This window comes from Gallus gallus, chromosome 8 (genome assembly GCF_016699485.2).
Source record: "Gallus gallus isolate bGalGal1 chromosome 8, bGalGal1.mat.broiler.GRCg7b, whole genome shotgun sequence".
Lineage (NCBI taxonomy): Eukaryota > Metazoa > Chordata > Aves > Galliformes > Phasianidae > Gallus > Gallus gallus.
This window is the reverse complement of record NC_052539.1, coordinates 11,802,109-11,823,159: the sequence shown is the minus strand read 5'-3', so window position 1 is coordinate 11,823,159 and position 21,051 is coordinate 11,802,109. Positions and strand designations below refer to the sequence as shown.

The following is a 21,051-nucleotide window of genomic DNA, read 5'->3' as shown; positions in this document are numbered from 1 at the left end:
CACCAGCAAAAATTTAAGTTAGTCAGGCTTATTGTTTAGATTTAGTCTTGTTCCCTACGGAGCTGACTACATCCAGAAATTGTACTTAACTAGTAAAGTAGTTTTACACAGGCTCGAGTTGTGTAGTTTGCTGTGCAGTGTCTTAGCTTGGGTACAGAGCTTACCTACATCTGTGAAGAACTCAAACTAGCTGATGTGTCTGCACAGGAGTTGTGATTCTAAAATGCAGCTGTTTAAACACTTCTACCATTTGTATACTTGTTACTATTTTTAGAATAGTAACTTTGAAGGCTTAATAGATCTTTTCTATCCAACCTTTTGTTGTTGCATTTGAGCCAAATTTTTATTTAAAAAAAGGAGTTGTAACTAGCTTAAAGTCTTCAGGATACTTTCTAGAATTATTTAGGTAATTTGTAAATTTCTATAAAATAAAAACAATTTTATGAATGTTACCTGTTAGGACTATTTTCATGAATTGCATATATTAAGAACACATTTATATTTGGTTAACATTCACACTGATGATTGTCTTTACATAGCTGACAATGGATACTTCCATTAAAAATGTATTATGATCTGTAGGAGATGCTAGCCACAGCCAGATCAGTCAGACCTAATCTTTATGTGATAGCTGAACTCTTCACGGGCAGTGAGTATATTGACAATGTTTTTGTCAACCGTCTGGGAATTACCAGCCTGATTAGAGGTACAATAAACAGTTGAAAGTTGTATAGGATTGTCATGTATGGTTTGGAGTTTTTAATGTGAAACTAACATTGGTATGCTTTTTTTTCCTTACATGTTTATGTTCTTTGCTTATGCAATTATCTTCTCTTCATGTTGTACTTACTTTCTCCTATGTTGAATCTTAAACCTTAATTTTTGCTTATGTTTGTGTCATCCTCAACTGCTATTTAAATTACCTAATTTTGGCTTTCTATTTATCCTTGCTGCATGGCATTTTTCCTATTTCAATCCCTGCCTAGCTTTTAAATTTGTCCTCTTTTATGTCTACCTTTCCCCTTTCTGTGGCTTTTTTGGCTATGCTTTTTGCAGTACATGCTGGACACAGCTAGAAAGTTGCGAGCTGATTTGTTTGTAGTGGCTGAACTGTTCACAGGAAATGAGGAGCTGGACAATATCTTTGTGAATAGTCTGGGCATTACCTCCTTAATAAGAGGTAGGCTTGCTGTTCATATGCTGTCTTTCCAACTGGAGATTATAGAGAGTGGGTTTTTTTCAAGGAAAAGATTCTTTCCAGATTACATCCTAATGTAATTACTCAGTGTAAAGTATTGTAGCTTTTTGATTCTCAGCCAAAAAAAAAAAAAAAAAATTACAGTACTAGCTGTAAATTAGAGAAGACACCCTGCATTAATTTACTGGAGGTTAAATATTTCATTTATGTTATAGTGAGTGAGAAAAGAAACTGTAGCATGGCTCTAGTATGCAAATGCTGCATCGTGTCTGATTTTTGTTGCATGAGTTTCTTAAATCCTCTGGGGATACCATTACAGATGTATGCTTTTTTCTGCCTTTTATCCCTTTCACAGAATCACACAGAATCCTACCTTAATGTATTATTGTAAACAGAATATTTCAAGTTCATGTATCCATATTGGAGAAAAAAAGTTTTAATGCGATATTTGAACATACCAAAATAACAAATGTAAAATTCTGCATTAACATCTCTGTGCATGTTGTACTATATGGTAGCTACTCTTATGCAAATTATCTATTTTGTCTGTAGAGGCCATGACAGCTTATAATAGCCATGAAGAGGGAAGGTTAGTTTATCGTTTTGGAGGTGAACCTGTTGGCTCTTTTGTTCAGCCACGTTTGCGGCCCTTGGTGCCAGCAATAGCGCATGCGCTGTTCATGGATATTACACATGACAATGAGTGTCCAATTCAGGTAAGCACATAAATTGGAAAGCAGAGTTTGTTTATTCTTTTCTAAATTGATCTTTCTGAATGATGGGAGGGCTTGATGCAGTCTGCGTGTTTGTTTTTGTTTCCCTGAGCAATGTTTAGAAAACTGATTCACTGGAGGTGAAAACTTGATGTGAAAAATAAAAGTCCTACTGACTTCCAAGATCTTGTCTTCTAAGAAAAAGATATGTAAAGCTACTCAGTGTGCTGTTTTGGCTCCTTCATTCCAGCTGCTGTAATTGGTTCTGTATGTTGGTTCATCTGTTCTCCTACACAGGAGAAGATGAGAGAGAGAGAATGGTGTGAACTGAAATGCTTATATTTGAGGATTGCTCTTATGTTGCTTTTGCTAGATTCAATAAATCTGTTGTGATTGAGAAAATTATAAACACGTGGTAAGTAATTAGTTCCTCTACTAAACTGAATTTATATTCTATTTACTGAGTCAGGAGTGATGAATTATATATCTTGTTTTGTATATGATTTTATTTTATTTTTTATCCTAGCACCGATCTGCATATGATGCACTTCCAAGTGCAATGATTGTTTCCATGGCATGTTGTGCTACAGGAAGCACCAAAGGTTATGATGAACTAGTACCACACCAGGTCTGTGTTTACAGCTTAAATTCTCAATTACTTTTAAATGTATACATTTGATTCTAAGTATTTTAACATTGTTTTTTTCTGGTGTGCGTTTATAAGCTTTTGGTTTTTGCTTTTCATGGGTTTGTTTGTTTGTTTTTGGCATGTTTTTGTTTTGATTTTAAATTCCAAGCAGTTAACTAGTTAGCATTACTTAGGATTGACTAATTTCACACGAAACCTGAATTGATTACATAATTGGAATCACCATTTGTTTTTTTTTAAGCATAGTTGATTTTCCTACAGATTTCTGTAGTATCTGAAGAGAGATTTTATTCAACCTGGAATCCACAAGCACACCTGAATTCTGGTGAAGTTAATTTCCAGACAGGAATTCTAGCTGGAAGGCTAGCCATGAACAGACTGCATCAGGAGCTGGGAACTAAAGGCTTCAATCAGGCAAGATATGGGGGTAACAATTTGATTTCTCTATATTTAAATTTGGAATGAGCCTGTTTGTAATGGTATGCCTATTCTAGGTGTATGTAGATCAAGTTGATGAAGATATAGTGGCAGTGACAAGACATTGCCCTAACACACACCAGTCTGTTGTGGCTGTAAGTAGAACTGCTTTCAGGGATCCAAAGACTTCCTTCTACAGTAAAGAAGTACCTGAAATGTGTATCCCAGGTAATCGGATATCTTTGCAAGCGATAACGTGTGTGTGTGTATATATATATTATATATTATATAATATATGTATTATATATATATATATATATATAATGTGTGTGTGTGTATTAATTCAAGGTATTCCTATTCTTTTTTTTTTTTAACTTTGAACACACAAACTTGATGTGACAATTTTCAGTATATAACACTCCTTTTGTAAGTACTAATGTGCGTGCACCAAAGGTGGTTAAAGAAATAACAAACTTTCTTAGGGTTTTCAAAGGTTTTCATATTTTTGTACAACTTTCTGCTGTAAGTTCACCATATATGTGTGTTTGTGAAATGATAAGAAAAGAGGAAGGTGGTTAGTTGTACAGGGTGCAGGAAGGAAATTGTTTGTAAATATTAATGTAAGTTATTGCACTTTGGAAATACACCATCCATGTCTGTAGTTTGGAAACTAGTCTAATGCTTTAAAAAACAACAACAACAAAAACAACAACAAAAAAAACAAGTTCTAGTTAAGCATTTGGTAATTGATTTCATGGTTTATTATAAAATTAAAAAAAAAATGCAATTTTAAAACAAGACAGTTGATGAATGTTTAATGAATGCTTTGTGGGTTACAGCACTTCCCATGTGTTTCGTTAGTTATTCTTTAGTTGTACAATAGAGACTTGCATTTTACTTATTTAGTTTTTTAGTTCTTGATTTTTAGTTCATGTATTCAAAAGTATAACCTCTCATTTAACCCATATTAACAGCTGCAACATGATTTTGCTTTCCTTAGGAAAAATTGAAGAAGTAGTATTTGAGGCTAGAACTATTGAGAGAAGTGTTAGTCCTTACACAAAAGATGAACATTTTATAAATGGATTGCCTAATTTCACAGTGGAACTCAGAGAGCATATCCAGGTAGTTATTCTTATTCACTTGTGTTCTGATGTAATATCTTGTCATGATTTTTTTACCTTAGAAAAAAGACATTGAATTTCAGTTGCAAATATGTTTTCTTTTCTAAGATTAAAGACAGTAAAATTATAAAGCAAGCTGGAACTGCCATAAAAGGGCCAAATGAATTTGTTCAAGAAATAGAATTTGAAAATTTAACACCAGGAAGTGTAATAGTATTCAGGTACGTTATACTAATTGCCAAATGGCTATATTAGATAAATTAGAATATTAGGATTCTTTGTTTTTGAGACTTGTGAAATGTTATCATAAGTATTTCATTCTATAAATTATACATTCATATTTCAGAGTTAGTCTTGATCCAAAGGCACAAGAGGCTGTTGGTGTACTTCGCAATCATCTGATTCAGTTCAGTCCTCATTTCAAATCTGGGAGTCTTCCTGATGATCATTCAGCACCTATATTAAAAACATTATTTTCCTCGTAAGTATTCTTTGGGTTTCTAAATGAGAACTACAGTAAGAACAAAAACGTCTGTAAATTTAAAGACAGGATTTGTTGCTGTTTCTATGATTGGATTTTTTGGATTGTTATAAAACTGAGATTTTCTTTTCATATGTATAATACCGAACAGGATTGATACTTAAAAGGTTTCCAGGTTCCTTCACTAATGTTCTGTGTAACTGTGACTTAAAGTAGACTTCCTAATGTGGAGTATGTTGTGTTTTCTTGTTTTTGTTTTTCCAGAATTGCATCTAAACTAACTTTGGCTGACTTAAATCAAGTGCTGTACAGGTGCGAGTCAGAAGAACAAGAAGATGGTGGAGGTTGTTACAATATACCAAACTGGTCATCCCTGAAGTATGCAGGCCTCCAAGGTAATAGTTTCAGAATTCTATTTTTTCTGTCAGGGAAAGGGGTAAAATAGAGCTCCTTCCTCTAGATCATTCCTTAATACTGTTTAATGGCTAGCACTATTGCTTGGACAAAAAAACAATGTTGTTTCTGCTTCATCATGTTAATCAGTGTTTTACCCCAGGGAATCAAATTGTAGCAACATACTTAAACAACTTTTTTCCAGTATTCTAGAATTCAAAATTCGTCATAAAATTAGCATAGATTGGCTTGGGTTGAAATGGACTTTAAAGATCATGTAGTTCCAACTCTCCTTGCCATGGGCAGGGCTGCCACCCACCAGATCAGGCTGCCCAGGGCCCCATCCAACCTGACTTTGAACACACTCCAAGGTGTAGTGGGGCATCCACAGTTTCTCTGGGCAGCCTGTGCCAGTGTCTAACCACCCTCTGACTAAAAAATTAATTTTAATATGCTTTAAACACCACTCTCTGGCATTTAAAACAAAGAGCAAATGCATATAATGTAAGTGAAATTAATATGAGAAGTCATTTATTAAACCAGAGGCACTACCAGATAACTAAAGAGTGTCAGTCATTTATCAGACATGAGTTCCATCAAGCTATTTATTCCACAGGGGGTTTTGTGATTGTGTAGGATATACTCTCAGGAAACAGCAAATGAATTGTATCCTAACTCTCTCTGCAGATCAAGAGAAGTACTGTAGTTAAAGCCAGTTAATGTTATCTGTTGCTTTGTAGCTTTTCCTCTGGGAAACGTAATTTCTGTTCATGATATTTACGCGTCCTATAATACTGCATTGGATTTATTTCTTCAGGGTTAATGTCAGTGATGGCAGACATTAGACCAAAGAATGATTTGGGACATCCGTTCTGTGATAATTTAAGATCTGGAGACTGGATGATTGATTATGTCAGTAATCGTCTGATTTCACGTGCAGGAGCCTGTGCAGAAGTGAGTAAAAATATATATTTCATGACTTTGGGGTTTCAAATGATTGCTTTGCTTTGTTTTTCATTATTGCTGTTACTAAGTTCATAGAATGGATTGTGTTGGAAGGGACCTCAATGATCATCAAACTCCAACCCCCCTGCTGCAGGCAGGGCTGCCAACCTCCACGTTTAATTCCAGACCAGGCTTCCCAGGGCCCCATCCAACCTGGCCTTCAGGTTCAGTCTGTCAATAAAATATTTCTTGTCTAGGCAGTTTCTTCTGGGAGACTAAGACAGTAATATGGTTTTCTTACTTCTCATTGAACTTACTTAAGAATACATTACAAAAGAGAGGTGGAAAAATATATGTAGGGCATGGATATATTCTTAGCTCTTAAATGAATGTTTGAAAGCATCCTTCCCTGTTTATTACTTCCCATCAAATAAAAATGAAGTAGCCATCTTCTTAAGTGAGGTCTTTCAGAAAGGGGGTTCTAAATACTACTGAGGCGTAAGTGATCATGAAGCAGTTACAGTAAGATATGCCCTGTCAAGCACTGAGATTCAAGTTACCTGCATACCCACACTATAAAACACCTTTACTTTCCTACAAGAGAATTGCTTTATTTATTTCACAAGACTTGATTTGGGTAATTGATGTAATAACAAAGGCTGTAGCATTCTCATATCTGTTCAAAGTCTAATAAATGCTTTAAACAAATAGATACTAAAAGCACTGTTTTTCAACTCTAGTGTTATCAACTTCTAACAATGCTATGTTTTAATAGGTTGGCAAATGGTTGAAGGCCATGTTTGTGTATTTAAAGAAAATTCCACGTTACCTTATTCCTTGTTACTTTGATGCCATTTTAGTGGGTGCATACACAACTCTTCTGGATGTGGGATGGCATCAGATGTCTAGGTATGCTTGGCATGTCAGTAATGTAGAGATGTTGCAACTTTTATGTTTGATCTGTTGGAGAATGACATTTGAATATTTTTGTTTTTGTATTTGTGTTGTCCAATGGAAGATGGCAAAATTGGTAGTGAAAATCAAATCAATCTTCTAACTGCAGTGGTTTAGAAGGTTTAATTGATATTTCTATCCTGGATTTGGATTTATAACTATTGCTGGCATTGCACTGTCGGAGGATAAAACCTTACAACAAGGGTTTTTCTGAAGCATTGCAGAGATTTTCCTGCTGCAGCTTTTACTGAAGCTGCAAAGCTTTCTGGGAGAGATTGCACTTTTTCTGATGCTTTGTTCAATGTTTCTTCTGTCCTTAGTTCTGGAAATTGATTATCAGTGCCCTTTCCTGGAAAGGGAAGGAAGACTGATTTAGATCTATTCTAGTTATGAATATTTTCAACAAATAATTTCCTGAAAAATAATGATGTTGGCTTTGGTATGGCTGTGACACCATGTGGAAAACAGTGTATGTTTTATGGAAAAAGTCAGGAATGCAGGCTGCATTATATCAGCCAATAACGATTTAGGATTCCATTATGTAAGTGTATATATACAGATGCAGAGGGCTTTAAAAATGCTGACTTGGTTTTACAAAATGTTGTTTATAGAATAAAATGATAAAATATCTTTTTAGTTTCTCCTATTTTTGTGTTCTGAGATCCATATGTAGGCATCAAACAAACCAATTTCACTTTGCTACCCCTTTCTCTAAAAGTATTCAACATATTAATGCCAATGGGAGTGTTTACAAGCTAAATAGGTTGTAAACAAAGACTAACTTTGGGCGGCTATTTTGGAAAAAAAAAAGAGTGATTTACAAATTAAACCTTATGAGCAAAGTTAATGCATAATACACTAATTCATTCTGTCACTTTATTATATTGTGTATAACATTTCATTTACTTTTCTGCAAATGAAAAAAGGGTACTGATATTTTTGTATGAACATACTTCTTAATTTGGTTATATTGAATTACAGCTTTGTTCAGAATGGATCAACATTTGTTAAACACCTTTCCTTGGGCTCAATCCAGATGTGTGGGATAGGAAAATATGCGTGTCTGCCAGATCTGTCTCCTTCCTTACACGATGTTCCCTATAGGCTGAATGAGATTACGCATGAGAAAGAACAGTGCTGTGTTACTTTAGCAGCTGGTAAGTGTGGATAGCATTTACATCAAGAAAAATAAATTCATGTAGAACAGTTATATTTCTTTCAAAACTATTAGAGTTGCTTTCACTACGTTTGGTATCTAAGTGCCAGAAACTGTATTTAAAATGTTGCTTTTGTCTTTGCTCTTCCCCTGTGTTTTAACTTGCCTTTAAGGTAAATGTTTCTCTGTTTAAAAATAATGGATTTTTATCTAGCAGTATTTTTGGGGGGTAAATATTTTATTTTTGTTCTTGGGGGGAAAAAAGCTTCTCAATATTTTATTTAAACATTTTTAACTTATCCACTTTTTCCATTTACAGAGATCCGCCAGTATGTTTTCTTTCGTTCCAAAAGACTTAGTGTTTCCCATAATAGGTTCTAGTTTGTTTTAAAATGTTAATTTAAGAACTGAGTTGTAATGAATTGCAAGTGTGGATTTACTGCTTACAAGTTTTCAGAAGTGACGTGAGAGCTATTAATGGACCAAAAGAATCTCTGGTCTGGAGCATCTCCAAAAGGGGCAACAATAGTTGCTTAGGAAAGACCATAAAAGCAGTCAGCAGATGCATTTTATTCCTCAAAATGTTCTGCCAGCATGTCTTACATGAGAAAGTGCCCACTTGCAAGAAGTATTATTTACTGTGTTTAGTGGCTTTTATACTTTTTTCTCCAAATTGGCCCATTCCTTTTTTTTTTTTTTTTTTTTTTAACCATAGAAACTTCTAGCATCCACAGGTTCCATGGCCCCTGTCTGGCTGGATCTCCTTTCCTGCTCTTTCTGTTCTATGTGTTTTTCATAGAACTGTACTGCTTTTAGTTTCTGGTTTCTAGTAACATTCCATTTGGCTGTTTTAGTGTTGCCTGGAAGCACAGACAAGCACTGTTCACTTAATTTAATCACAGAGAATAATTATATGAAAGGGCTTGGTCTTAAATATTCTCATCACATATTTGAGCCTGTGGTACTTTTAACTCATAAGTGGATCATCGTTTTCAGGTTCCTGTTGCCATATTCTGTAAAATTACAGAGGCACAGAGGCTGTATTGGAACATTAGCAAATACAGTGGATGTTTTAGTGACAGAAGCCACAGTTTTGTTTAAGCAAGCATGTACAGCCGGCTATTGTTTTGAACCTTTACCATAATGCGTTTTTTGTTTGTTAGATTGAGAAAGTTAACAAATAGAAGAAAAGACAAAAAATGTACTTTACTGTTGCAATTAAGAAGAGGAATTTTACTGTTAAAGCATAAAGTTATGTCATAACGTCTGCTGTAAAATGTAGTTCTAGAAAATGCTCCAAATGAGAAGCAGGATTCCTTTCATAGTGACTGAGAATATTATTACGCTGAAGAAATTCATAGCTCTCTAGTCATTCCTTTTATGCTACTGAAGTAACATGGCTTTTGAACATAAACACTTGTCAACAAAGCATTATATATCGTGTCACTGTTCTGGCTTTTTGTTTGTTCCTTTTCTGGTTATGGCTTTTTTTTTTTTTTTTTTGTGGTGGTGGTGTTATTTTAGTTAAAAGATGGCATTTGGTTATGTTATGTAGTGTGTAAATAAAATAAAAACCGGTGACAGTTATTGATCTGAGATAGTCTATTGCATGATTTTAAAGTTGTAGAATACAACAATAACTCTTCTTAGAACAATTCTAGGAAAAATCTACAATTGTGCATGTGAAGATATTTTTACTTCTGTTTGTTTTCTATATACATGTTCTACATGTCTGCTTGGAGATTTTTGCCCCATCCGTAAATGAGATTAACAACAGCATTTCTTACTAGGTTTACCTCACTTCTCTTCTGGAATATTCCGTTCCTGGGGAAGGGATACCTTTATTGCACTTAGAGGCCTAATGTTACTTACGGGACGTTATATAGAAGCAAGGTAAGAGTGACTGCTTCTTACTTCTTTCTGTGGATTGAAATAGTTTCGCAGGTGTTTAGAAAAAAGACACACTCTCAAAATGTTAGAGAACATGGAAGCTGTTAGAAAAAGTTGATGTGCTGTATAAAACCTCAGTGGCCTCAGGTGGATTTCTGAGTTCTTTGAAATGAAAACTACTTTATATTGCTTTCTTTTGCTTTTTCAGTGCTGACATTCCAGCTGATACTCAATATAGATAAGGCAGTTCTAACCCATAACACTACTGCTTGTCCTTAGACAATGCGATTATTTAAAGTATTGTTGCTGAGCAGTAACTTATTTAAAAATTTGAAGTAGCAAGGGATTTCCATTTTGATCAGAAAGATACTATTTCCTGTCTGTCATGATTTTTTTTGGTGACTGCTAATGCTAGTCTAATAATGGAAATCAGCTAACTGTGGATTGTTATTGTCTAGTATCTGTGTATGTGATGCAAATGTTTAACCTGATAAATGAGTCAGATATAAGCCAGAATTATTGAGCTGAAAAATTTCATTAATCTTGCATTAATCTTTTCAATTTGGGTGCAGCACTCCACAGGATATGAAAATAGAAGTTAATTGGTTTAAATTAGCATGTATTTATGCTGCCATACACTTGACCAACTAATACTACCCTTCTGCAGTTACATCTGCAGTCTTCTAGTATGTTTATCATGTATTTTAAAGCCAGTTGGAGTTTATGTTTTATGCAAAGCATAAAAACTTCTCAAAACCTCAGTTTCTGGCTCCTCTTTGTATTTTAATAGGAAATTCCCATTTGGGTCCTGCTCCCCCTTTCTTCCTCACCTGTACCTGAATGGATATAAGGATAATCATAAACAATAAATGTCATTTAAAACCTTTCCTGTGACATCAATGGGGTCAATATTGAAACCTATGAAAAGGGAAATTACATCTACCATATTAGCAGTTATATATTTCATTAAAAAAAAAAAAAAAGAACAAGAAGAAAGAAAAGTATTCCTATTGGGAAGTTTCTAAAGTAATATGATTTTTTTTTTAATTGTTAATGAAGTACATACTAAATGAAGTCATGCCAAAATATTGTTGTTGGAAGCTACAGATCTGTCTTTAAGGTACTGTTTTTAACTTTGCTATTAAGGTAAACTTGTATGCTTGTAATTAATCTTTGGTCCACTAATTGCCTAGAAGTAATTTAAGACTGTTCTCTTCTTTTTAGAAACATAATTCTAGCGTTTGGTGGGACTCTAAGACATGGTCTCATTCCCAACCTGCTTGGCCAGGGAACGCATGCCAGATATAATTGTCGTGATGCTGTGTGGTGGTGGCTTCAGTGTATCCAGGACTACTGTAAGATTGTTCCAAATGGATTAGACATTCTTAGGTGTCCTGTTTCTAGGATGTACCCAAGAGATGATTCTGCTCCTCAGCCTGCAGGCAGTGTGGTAAAGATGACTTCTGATTTTAAAGTCTTTAACACAGCTATAATTTTTCTGAAAGAGTATAACTTCTCTATCTACAAGAATTATGTTTTGGATACTTTACACTAGGTTTGCATTACTTGATTAGACAGATGTGAGGTGGGAGTATGGAAAAGAAAATTCATCAGCTTATAAATTTTTATTTGCTTTTAGTTTTGAAATGAATTTAATGTTAATAATTGTACAATACTAAAAATTATTTAAAATGTATCACATTGACGAAGATGCTGCTGAAAATCTAGATGCTGTTTTTTTTTTTTTTAAGTATCATAGAAGCTAAAAATTGCTACTATTTACGTGTTATATAGAGCCTTTTTACTAGGTCTGTTGATTTTGCCTTTCTCAATGCCAACCAATCTAGGATCAGCCACTCTATGAAGTAATACAGGAGGCAATGCAACGACACATGGAAGGCATAAATTTCAGAGAAAGAAATGCTGGTCCACAGATAGATCAAAACATGAGAGACGAAGGTAAGTGTGTGTGTGTGTGTGTGTGTGTATACAGCACATTTGCTATGCAATTCAAGCTATGAATACTGCATTTGAGTATTTTTCATCAAGCTGTTGAGATTACTTTTGAAAAATTAATGATTTGCTTAATAGTACTATATTACTATAAATACATTTAATGTTTAGGAAGTGCTTGTTTGCTTTCAGCAATTGTGATACAAGTGATCTTAGAAGTTCACACAAGAAGTGCAGCTGCCTATGAAAACCCACCTCAGATCTCTCTTGTGCAGGGTTTCTGTTTATGTAGGATCTTTGTGCTGGGGCAGACACTTGGGGTTCTGTGTTTTTTAGCATGTAGATTTCACGTGATATTTTTGCTTGGCAGGTTTTAATATAATAGCAGGCGTTGACCGTGAAACTGGCTTTGTCTTTGGAGGGAACCGCTTCAATTGCGGCACTTGGATGGATAAAATGGGAGAGAGTGACAGAGCTCGCAACAAGGGAATTCCTGCTACGCCAAGGTACAAAATCCAGCCTTTTTGCTCTTTTCTAAGCAGGAGAAGTGCTCATCTTCTAGCATGGACTTCGCTCCTTGTAAACTTTTAACTTTAAGTAGTAAAAGAATTTAGGAAAATTTGTATACTTGGCATACTAGATTATTGAAATATGTCATCCAAACTGATTATGACTGACCTCTTGTTATAGGAGATACTTTTGATAATGGGTTTAAATAGTTCTTTTTATTAAATTTAAAAATATCTGCAGTATTGATGTTTAAAATGAAGGGTAAAAATATTTAGAAATCAAGCTCTTCTCTAACAAACTCTATGGATATGAAGTGATTAGTAAAACAAACCCTGTGATTTTCTTGCTTTATGCTGATTGCAAAAATCTATATAAGGAGAAATAGCATGGCAGTGTGGTATATGCAAGTAAGTGGTGTGCAAATTACATATCCAAACAGATTGATTTAAAGCAGTCTAGTGAATGGCAGGCTTGTGCTGCTGTTTCCATTTCTGGGGTTTTTGGTTTTTTGGGTTTTTTTTGTTTTGTTTTGTTTGTTTGTTTTGCTTGTGTGATTTGTAAACTTTTGTCCTGGGTTACAAGCAGTAAACTGCCATTGTCTTTTTTCATAAGGATATACATTAGGTTTCCTCTGGGAAATGGTTCTTTATGGTAATGGTATTGAAATAAAAGCACAAGCTTTTGTGGTAGTCTTAGCAACTATATATTAGTATATTTCTATTGCATGCCTTTGTGTTGTTTATTAATGACATTTTTTTGCAAGCTTAGTGCAGTATCTTTGCAGACTTGCAATATCACCTAATATTTGTATCAAGTTTCATTATATTAATACATAGTATCTTCAATGCAAGCATCTACTTTGCTCATTTGCATAGACCAGTTTTCAGCATTCAGGTTCGTGCTTTACTACAGGCTGTGGCTGTAGTAAGTGGGACTAGATTTGAATTACTGTTTTTCCTTTTGGATTATCATATTGGACACTTTTTGTCTTCCTCTAAATAGCAGTTTTAGTGGGTTTTTTCTCCCTTTTAGCCCTCTTCATTGAATATGTATTCAAAGCTAGTAGGAGAAAACTGAAAATGAATGATGCTGTTAGGTTATCAGATTCTTGGAAATCTTTAAGTAATAGCAAGGAAAAGGTGATGAAAAAATTCTCTGTGTTAGAAATGTCATAATGTACTAGAAAATGTCTGGAGAAGATGATGGGGATGCATGTGCCAGTTCTTCATACATGTGTATGCAGTTTTGAGGCAAAATATTAAATAAAAAACAAACAGGCATAATGTGCAATAAGCCATGGGAAAAAATACACTATTTAAATAAGTTGCTTAAAGTTCTGCAAGTAACTGAAAAAAATCTGTATATTAAATAGCCTTCTTAAAGTAATTCATGGACTTCTAAAACATTATTTTAGAGATGGCTCTGCTGTGGAAATTGTTGGCTTGTGCAAGTCGGCTGTTCGCTGGTTGCTGGATTTATCTAGGAAAAATGAATACCCGTTCCATGGTGTCACCATAAAAAGATACGGTAAAATCAAACATATGCCATGAATCTATTGTGGGAGTATGAAAATAAGTCAAATGAGCTGGTGGCCATATTACATTGGGAATTATTAACAAAACTATTCACGAAAGTATAGGAGAAAAAATAAACTTGAGGAAAGTATCTTGTACAAGTAATTTCAGTAACAAAAGAGTTTACTAGGAGTCAATTATCAGATCAGTGTATGAAATGTTGTATTGCATATAATATGGTGTGGATTTCAAAAGAATTTTGGAGCCTAAACCATGTTTCTCAAATGGGTATTGGTGATGTGATCATTATGTATCATAATGGTGCACATCATTCATTGCAAGGAAGAGAACTAAAATGACACAGGACGTAAGGATCTTTAGATGTCCCTTGTGTTTCACAGGGATACTGCTCTGGTGAGTTACTTTACTTTGAGTTTATGGGGCTCAGGTGAATATAAATGGCTTCTAAAGCTGTTCTACCATTCAGTAAAGGTTAATCTTGAAAACATTTCATTTAATGGTTCATTTAATGGTTCTCTTATTCTATATTAGAAAATGTGAGTATAGGGCTTTCTCCTATACATCTAGATTCTTAGGTCATGAACTTACCTGTCACTTCAGAATGTCTAAAAATCTGAAAGACAATTCAGAGTCCAGTGAGAAGCAATATTATAAAGTATAGATACAGACTTCTGCCTGTCATCCCAGAATTGTAAGTGACTTTTCTAGATTTAATTTGATGCTGGTGTGTTCCCTATTGTCATTGATTTTTGTAACTAAGTTTAAATTTCATTCTGATGAATCCATTTTTAAAACTGACTTATTCACATTCTATTGGCTCATAATAGTAGGCTTAGCAATGGAGTTTCTAGTTGTGGTTGGTTATGTTTGTTTGCTTGTGTTTTGTTTGTTTTGTTTTTCTTCTGTCATACCATATTTCAGTTTTGGTCGTATTGTCCTTTTTGATATACTCCAACTGTATGTTGGAGTACTGCTTATCTAAGATGTGCATGCATCTCAATTGGAAGGATATTCCTAGCACAGGTCTACAGGCTAACACCTAAAAAAGTAAGAGGAATTTAATTTTTTCAAAAATAAATGTACATCTCAGTTTCCTAGTACTACTGTTAATTTTAATTAAAATGTAGTAGAAGTATGATAATCATACTTGGTTTAATTTCCCACACTAAACCATTTTGTTTGTTTGAACTTTGTGTTTGTTTCTGTTATCTATGTTGCAAACACTATTTCTGGATGGCTATGTTAACTCGAAATTAAGGTTAGATACAAAACTTCTGCATCAGTGGCTTAGAGTGCAATCCACTTGTGCTATGTAGTGCCCATCTACTGAAAATAAAACTTCATTGTGCTTAAGTAAAGAGATACTGTATCAGTATTCCTGCAAGCAGTTGCTGTCTAGTGTTTTTCTAGACACCTTTCTAGTCTTGTTTGAAGTTACAGTGAGCTGCTTTTATGAGCTGTAGAAAAAAATGACCTAACATGGAGAACCACCAGGTGGAGAGAGGTAACCAGGTGTGCTCCTCTAACATTAAGTGCCAGGAATTCAGGAGAGAGTTTTTAAAGGGGACACTTGTCCTAAAGATTTGACATTATCTTTGTCGTCTCCTAGATATTAAGAATATGTATACAAACTACTACAGAAAAGATGGCGTGTTATCATGCTGAAAATGTTGAATGTAAAATTTAGACTTAGTCAATTAAATATTTACTCTAGTTCATAGTAACTCATACTGTTCATTTTTAGCTAGTTAAAAGAAGTGAGGAAGATTTGTATTGTAAGAAATTGTACAGGTGACAGAGTTGATCTGCAACACAATTCAGCTTCAGTTTTTTTGCAGTGCTTCTATGGCCTTGCTTGTATTAGGAATATAATAAGTAAAACAGTAGTAAGCAGAACTAGTCATAAGCACACATCTGTTGGTGGTTTGAGGAAAGTCTGTGTGTAATATTTTGCAGGAAGGGAGGAAACTATCACATATGATGAATGGAATAGAAAAATTCAAGGACACTTTGAAAGACTCTTCTTTGTCTCTGAGAACCCTGCAGATCAAAATGAAAAACATCCAAATCTAGTTCACAAACGCGGGATTTATAAAGACAGCTATGGAGCTTCAAGTCCATGGTGTGATTACCAACTCAGGCCAAATTTCACAATAGCAATGGTTGTGGTAAGTAAGAGTAGTGAATAAGAAGCATTTACACTTAAAATTATTTTATTATTGAACTGAACTTGTGTTATAAGGCTCAGCTGTATGGCACTGTATCAGGAAAAATATTGCTTAGAATAAATTTTGAAAGTGTTTTTTCTTGTCTGTGCTTTTAATATTGACCCATATTAGAATATCTGATAAAAGTGTAACTTTGCCAGAACTTACCTATATGAAACTGCTGTCCATCACTGGGATAAATTTGCGGTGTTTGGTATTTTCAGAGTGTTGAGGTTATACGTTTTAGGTTAGATTGAGGGGAGGAGAGTTACAGATTCACAGAATCAAGAATTGAAGGGGTTGGAAGGGATCCTCGAGTCTAACCCCCTGCTATTAAATCCCCTCAGATTAGCTAAAATACATGGATCATTTATTTCTATAAAAATGTTTTTCAAGTGTATTTAAAATAAATAATAAAACCCAAAGTAACTTATAGCTTTTCTCTTGCTTACTCTGTCTCTAGATTCTGGAAGTCTAATTGTATTTTCATTCAGTAATAAGAGAAGTTTTTGTCATCTTTTACATTCATGTGCATAGTCTTGTGTGTGTACATATGCAGAGTTCAGTGAGTAAATCTCTGTTTTATTAGGCCCCTGAGTTGTTCACACCTGAGAGAGCTTGGAAAGCTCTGAGGATAGCAGAGGAAAAACTACTTGGTCCATTGGGCATGAAAACTTTAGATCCAGAGTAAGTATAGGAGACATAAGAATAAGTGACAGTAGAAATTATTATCTGGGGGGTTAATGTTTTGTTGAAATCCCTGTATGTAGTTGTGAAATAAGGCTGCAGTAAATACTCCAGGAATGAGTATTTTACTGTCCTAAAATTCCAAACAATTGATTTTATGTAGACAATTTCCAGGTGTTTTTGGATGCCATGTAGCAAGCAATTCAAATTTGTTATCACAAAAGATATGAGTAGGCATCAAAATGCAAATTCAGTATCATACAATGCATAGCATTACAGCTTGAATAAAAACATAAGAGTGAAATTATGAGTCATCTGAAAATTTTAACAATTTTCCCACTAGTTAATGCAGTATTTGGCATTCCATTGTTATGCAAAATGTAGAACTATGGGACCTCCCTGTCCTAACCCCTATCAGATGTAAATCGCATGAGAAATTTTTGGCTCACTTCCACTGTGCTTTTTATACGCTATTTCTGTTAATGCTTTGATTGTTTGTCTTTTTTTCTTGCAGTGATATGGTGTACTGTGGCATATATGATAATGCTCTTGACAATGACAACTATAATGTTGCCAGAGGTTTTAATTACCACCAAGGACCTGTAAGAGCTGTTTCTTCACTTTCAAAATAAGTGCTGACATTTTTTTGAAACTGACAGCTATAATAATCACTCCTATCTTTGCTTAGGAATGGCTGTGGCCGATCGGATATTTTCTTCGTGCCAAATTGTACTTCTCAAAGTTGATTGGTCCAGAGATATATGCAAAAACTGTAGTTATGATAAAGAATGTTCTTTCTCGCCACTATGTTCACCTTGAAAGGTAAAATACCACCTAAGATAGATTCAAAATATTCAGTGCTATCTACTGTCTGATTGCATGTACAGTAATATACTACATATTTTTACTACATACAAGACTATAACATAAAGAGCATCTGTTTTCTACATACAAAGCTGGCCACTATGAATGCTATTGCAGATTTCAAGTCAGGTTTCAAGTACAGCTGAGACCTAGTGCTGTTCATAGATACTTGGAATTACTAAAATTTACCCATGTGAAGATGAGAGGAAAATCAATTTTATGGAAGATTTAATGTGTTATAAATCAGCAAATTAGTCTGTCCATTTCAGAATCTTAATATTGGTGTTCCAAGAAGACAGAGGTATTCACTGTATGGCCCAGAAATGTTCCTTTGCATTTTGAGGTCTCCTCCTTAAAATAAACAAATTGCTTTTTCTACTATATTGTTAATTCTTGTGAATTTGAGACAAAAATGAACAAAAGTCTTCCCCTTGTTAAACCTTTCATACAACCTGTTCTGCAGTGCTTCAAATATGCATTCATTTGTACCCCTAAGAGTAAATCAATTGGCTTCAGTAGTTTATGATGGAAGGGTTTGTCTAGCTAACTGCAAAAGGGGGAAAAGGAATTTGTACATAAATCTGGGCAGGTGGAAGGTTTATGGTTTCACACTGTCTTCCAAACTTCATCACTTTTTAGCACGATAATCCAGTTTCAAGTGTAGTTTGAAACTGGATAGATAATCCAGTTATTTAGTTATCTCAAAGATAACTTAGGTTCTTCAAGCTGGTACTTCAAGCTACTGAATGGGAAGCAGGAGTGTCATTCCAGTAGCAGAAGCTCAGGCACTGTGTGAGAGAATCTACTCTGATAGAGAAACATTCTCACAGAAACCTGCAATTTTCTGCAGCAGAAGTAACTGAGTTGGATCTTAGTTATTAAATAACATACTATGACTGTAGGAATACAGGCATTGTTTAAATTTCCTACTGAAATACTATTCTTAAAAGTTGTATAATGAAATGTTCCTTTCAGTGTGTAATCTAACAACAATACTCTTGGTTTTTGTTTGTTTTTTCTTTCTTTTTATCAGATCATCCTGGAAAGGGCTTCCAGAACTGACCAATGAAAATGGGCAGTATTGTCCTTTTAGCTGTGAAACTCAGGCCTGGTCGATTGGTGTTATCCTTGAAGTTCTTTATGACTTATAGAAGTTTATTTTGATTGATTTTCATGAAACTTCCGTGGTCTTCTCATCACTGGGCATAAATGAACACTTTGCTTATATCATCAGAAATGTCCTGCTTGCACTATCACTTAAACTGCATCCTGGCTAGCAAAAATGCTGAAAGTCACCAGCTCCTATGCTGACGAATTGTGTGGGGCTTGTTTCTCTTTAGAAAATAAGGCTATGACAATAAAGTAAAACTGCCATGCACATTTGATGCAGAAAGCTCTAGTAAGGAGCAATTGAAAGAAAATGCACAAACTTACTTTAGGTAGCTATGATTTTTAGATTTGTCAAATCAAAATCTTACATGTAGCAAACTGGAGTGGTTCTTTACTGAGCTGAACATATGAGGAAGAGCTCTCATGTTTTGTTTTTGTTTTTTTCTTTGTCTCTTTAAGAGTAAAGATGTTTGCAAATGCACGCTTAAAGGGGAGTAGACTAACCTTTCTGAATTTGGTATGCATTGAGCTACAGCACCATACATTAATGCATTAATAAAGGCAGACTACTTTGTCTGTTCAACTGTATTGGGGTGGGTCTTTTGTATGTGTTCAGTTGAACACTCCATCAAGCAAATACAGAAAGAAGTTTACACATGAACTTTTGCAGTTAAATATAAGATTTTAAAAACCTTAAACTACTCTTGAGTTAACTCTTGAGCAGTGATGAGATGATATCCTGTGATAATCCACCGATAAATTTATTTACATACTGTGGGCCAAGCAGCAAACGTTTCTTAATTTTAAATCTGTTTTTCACTATAAGAATATAAGAAACATGCATGTGCATAAAATGCACTGCATGTATGTCAGAGGTGGCTACATATCTTCTGTTACTGAAGATGCTTGGTCACTTCAGTCCTTTATTCTTAGTAAAATCCTACCTCTGAAACAGGTGGAGTTAAGGTCAGTAGGAAAAGATATTAACCTACACCTGGAGAGAATGAGGTTTCTAGATTTCTTTAAATTTCACCAGTAAGAATAAGCAAGCTACCTGTATGGATAGTTCTTAGGGAATAGCATACTGTGAACAAGATGCGAAACACATGTTCTTAAGTATTTTGACACCCTTACTGACTTCTGCCAGACACCCCTCAGACTGGGAACAAGGAACAGAAGTGCAGCGGTAATTCCCATCTCTTTAGTCATGAGCAACAAAAATAGGCAGAAGGTGACACTGCTTCTTGCATCACAAAGGGAAAGAGCAAAACTGATGATGTATTTCCTGCTGCTGAGCAACATTCTGAAAATGTAATATACACAGGATGTAATTAAAACAAACTATGATAGGACAATATTTTAATCTGTGTTTTAAGTTTTATTACGCTGTCTGAAGTAGAGTGCAAGTGTGCTGCCTTCATCAGGGAGATGTACCAGATGGATTTAAGGGCAAGTTAACAGACTGAAGACAAATGAACTGTAAGAGGTGGCTATACTTGCACTATTTATTTGAAAGGTTAATAAACTTATGAACTCCCTTGCTAAAGTGTTCAGTACTTGAAATTATGATTAAAGATGGTGTATATTACGTCTCAGGTGTTGAGCTGCTGTGATACGTGGTACAGGAGACTTTTGTTTTATTGGCATAATGCATGATAGCTGTCAGTTGATCAAAAATTTTACTGAAATGTCAGATTGAGAAATGCTGTATATGCCTCTTACACAAGAAGGCAATCTTTACAAAATTCTTGTTAATGATATTGAGGTTTATGTCTTACTATGTCACTAGAATTTGCAGATTTCCCAGATAATTTTTTCTTCTTCGTTATGTCAAGGTATTTTTTATAGCTTCTCTGGCACAATACATTGTTCATATGTAATGGATATGCCTAGAAATGAGAAGTGCATCTGAAGAGCTGTGACTGAAAAACAATCTGCAAGATGTCAGCTTACACATACTGGCAGTAACACTCTGTGTTGCGGTGAAAAGCAGCAGAACTCGCTCATCAAAACATCCCAGTGCAGGAATCTTCACTGTAGTGTGATGCAGGAATACAGGAATCTTCATTGTAGTGTAAACCCCTCTCCTGAAAGAGTATATGTTTATCTCTGCTAATTTATTTTCTAATGCAATAGTAATATTTTAGAAGATAAAATTACCTGTGCACACAAATGCATATGGGATATATGCTTGTTTGTTATATTGTTTTTGCACTGGTAAGTATAGCTTTATTCATAGAAAAGTGTTTTAAAATGAACGAAAAC

At 34.7% G+C, this 21,051-nt stretch overlaps 1 protein-coding gene across 5 annotated transcripts in view; it reads left to right on the top strand.

Annotated features, from left to right (window-relative positions):
• AGL (amylo-alpha-1, 6-glucosidase, 4-alpha-glucanotransferase) overlaps positions 1-20,332 on the top strand; it is a 36,000-nt gene extending 15,668 nt beyond the window's left edge. For 4 of the 5 annotated variants that reach the window (XM_046944946.1, XM_046944945.1, XM_015290745.4 and 1 more), the window contains exons 13-34: positions 583-706; positions 1,751-1,914; positions 2,438-2,539; positions 2,822-2,974; positions 3,055-3,205; positions 3,978-4,102; positions 4,210-4,322; positions 4,448-4,582; positions 4,847-4,977; positions 5,793-5,929; positions 6,696-6,829; positions 7,856-8,031; positions 9,821-9,923; positions 11,145-11,370; positions 11,768-11,879; positions 12,244-12,379; positions 13,798-13,910; positions 15,875-16,086; positions 16,715-16,812; positions 17,327-17,414; positions 17,501-17,634; positions 18,710-20,332. In XM_046944946.1, the coding sequence (XP_046800902.1) occupies positions 583-706; positions 1,751-1,914; positions 2,438-2,539; positions 2,822-2,974; positions 3,055-3,205; positions 3,978-4,102; positions 4,210-4,322; positions 4,448-4,582; positions 4,847-4,977; positions 5,793-5,929; positions 6,696-6,829; positions 7,856-8,031; positions 9,821-9,923; positions 11,145-11,370; positions 11,768-11,879; positions 12,244-12,379; positions 13,798-13,910; positions 15,875-16,086; positions 16,715-16,812; positions 17,327-17,414; positions 17,501-17,634; positions 18,710-18,827 (2,985 nt within the window). In that variant the 3' untranslated portion in view covers positions 18,828-20,332. Of the gene's footprint in view, positions 1-582; positions 707-1,056; positions 1,181-1,750; positions 1,915-2,437; positions 2,540-2,821; positions 2,975-3,054; positions 3,206-3,977; positions 4,103-4,209; positions 4,323-4,447; positions 4,583-4,846; positions 4,978-5,792; positions 5,930-6,695; positions 6,830-7,855; positions 8,032-9,820; positions 9,924-11,144; positions 11,371-11,767; positions 11,880-12,243; positions 12,380-13,797; positions 13,911-15,874; positions 16,087-16,714; positions 16,813-17,326; positions 17,415-17,500; positions 17,635-18,709 lie in introns of all 5 variants that reach the window. The other variant, XM_015290750.4, reaches the window with a different exon arrangement.
• Positions 20,333-21,051: the final 719 nt, after the last annotated feature.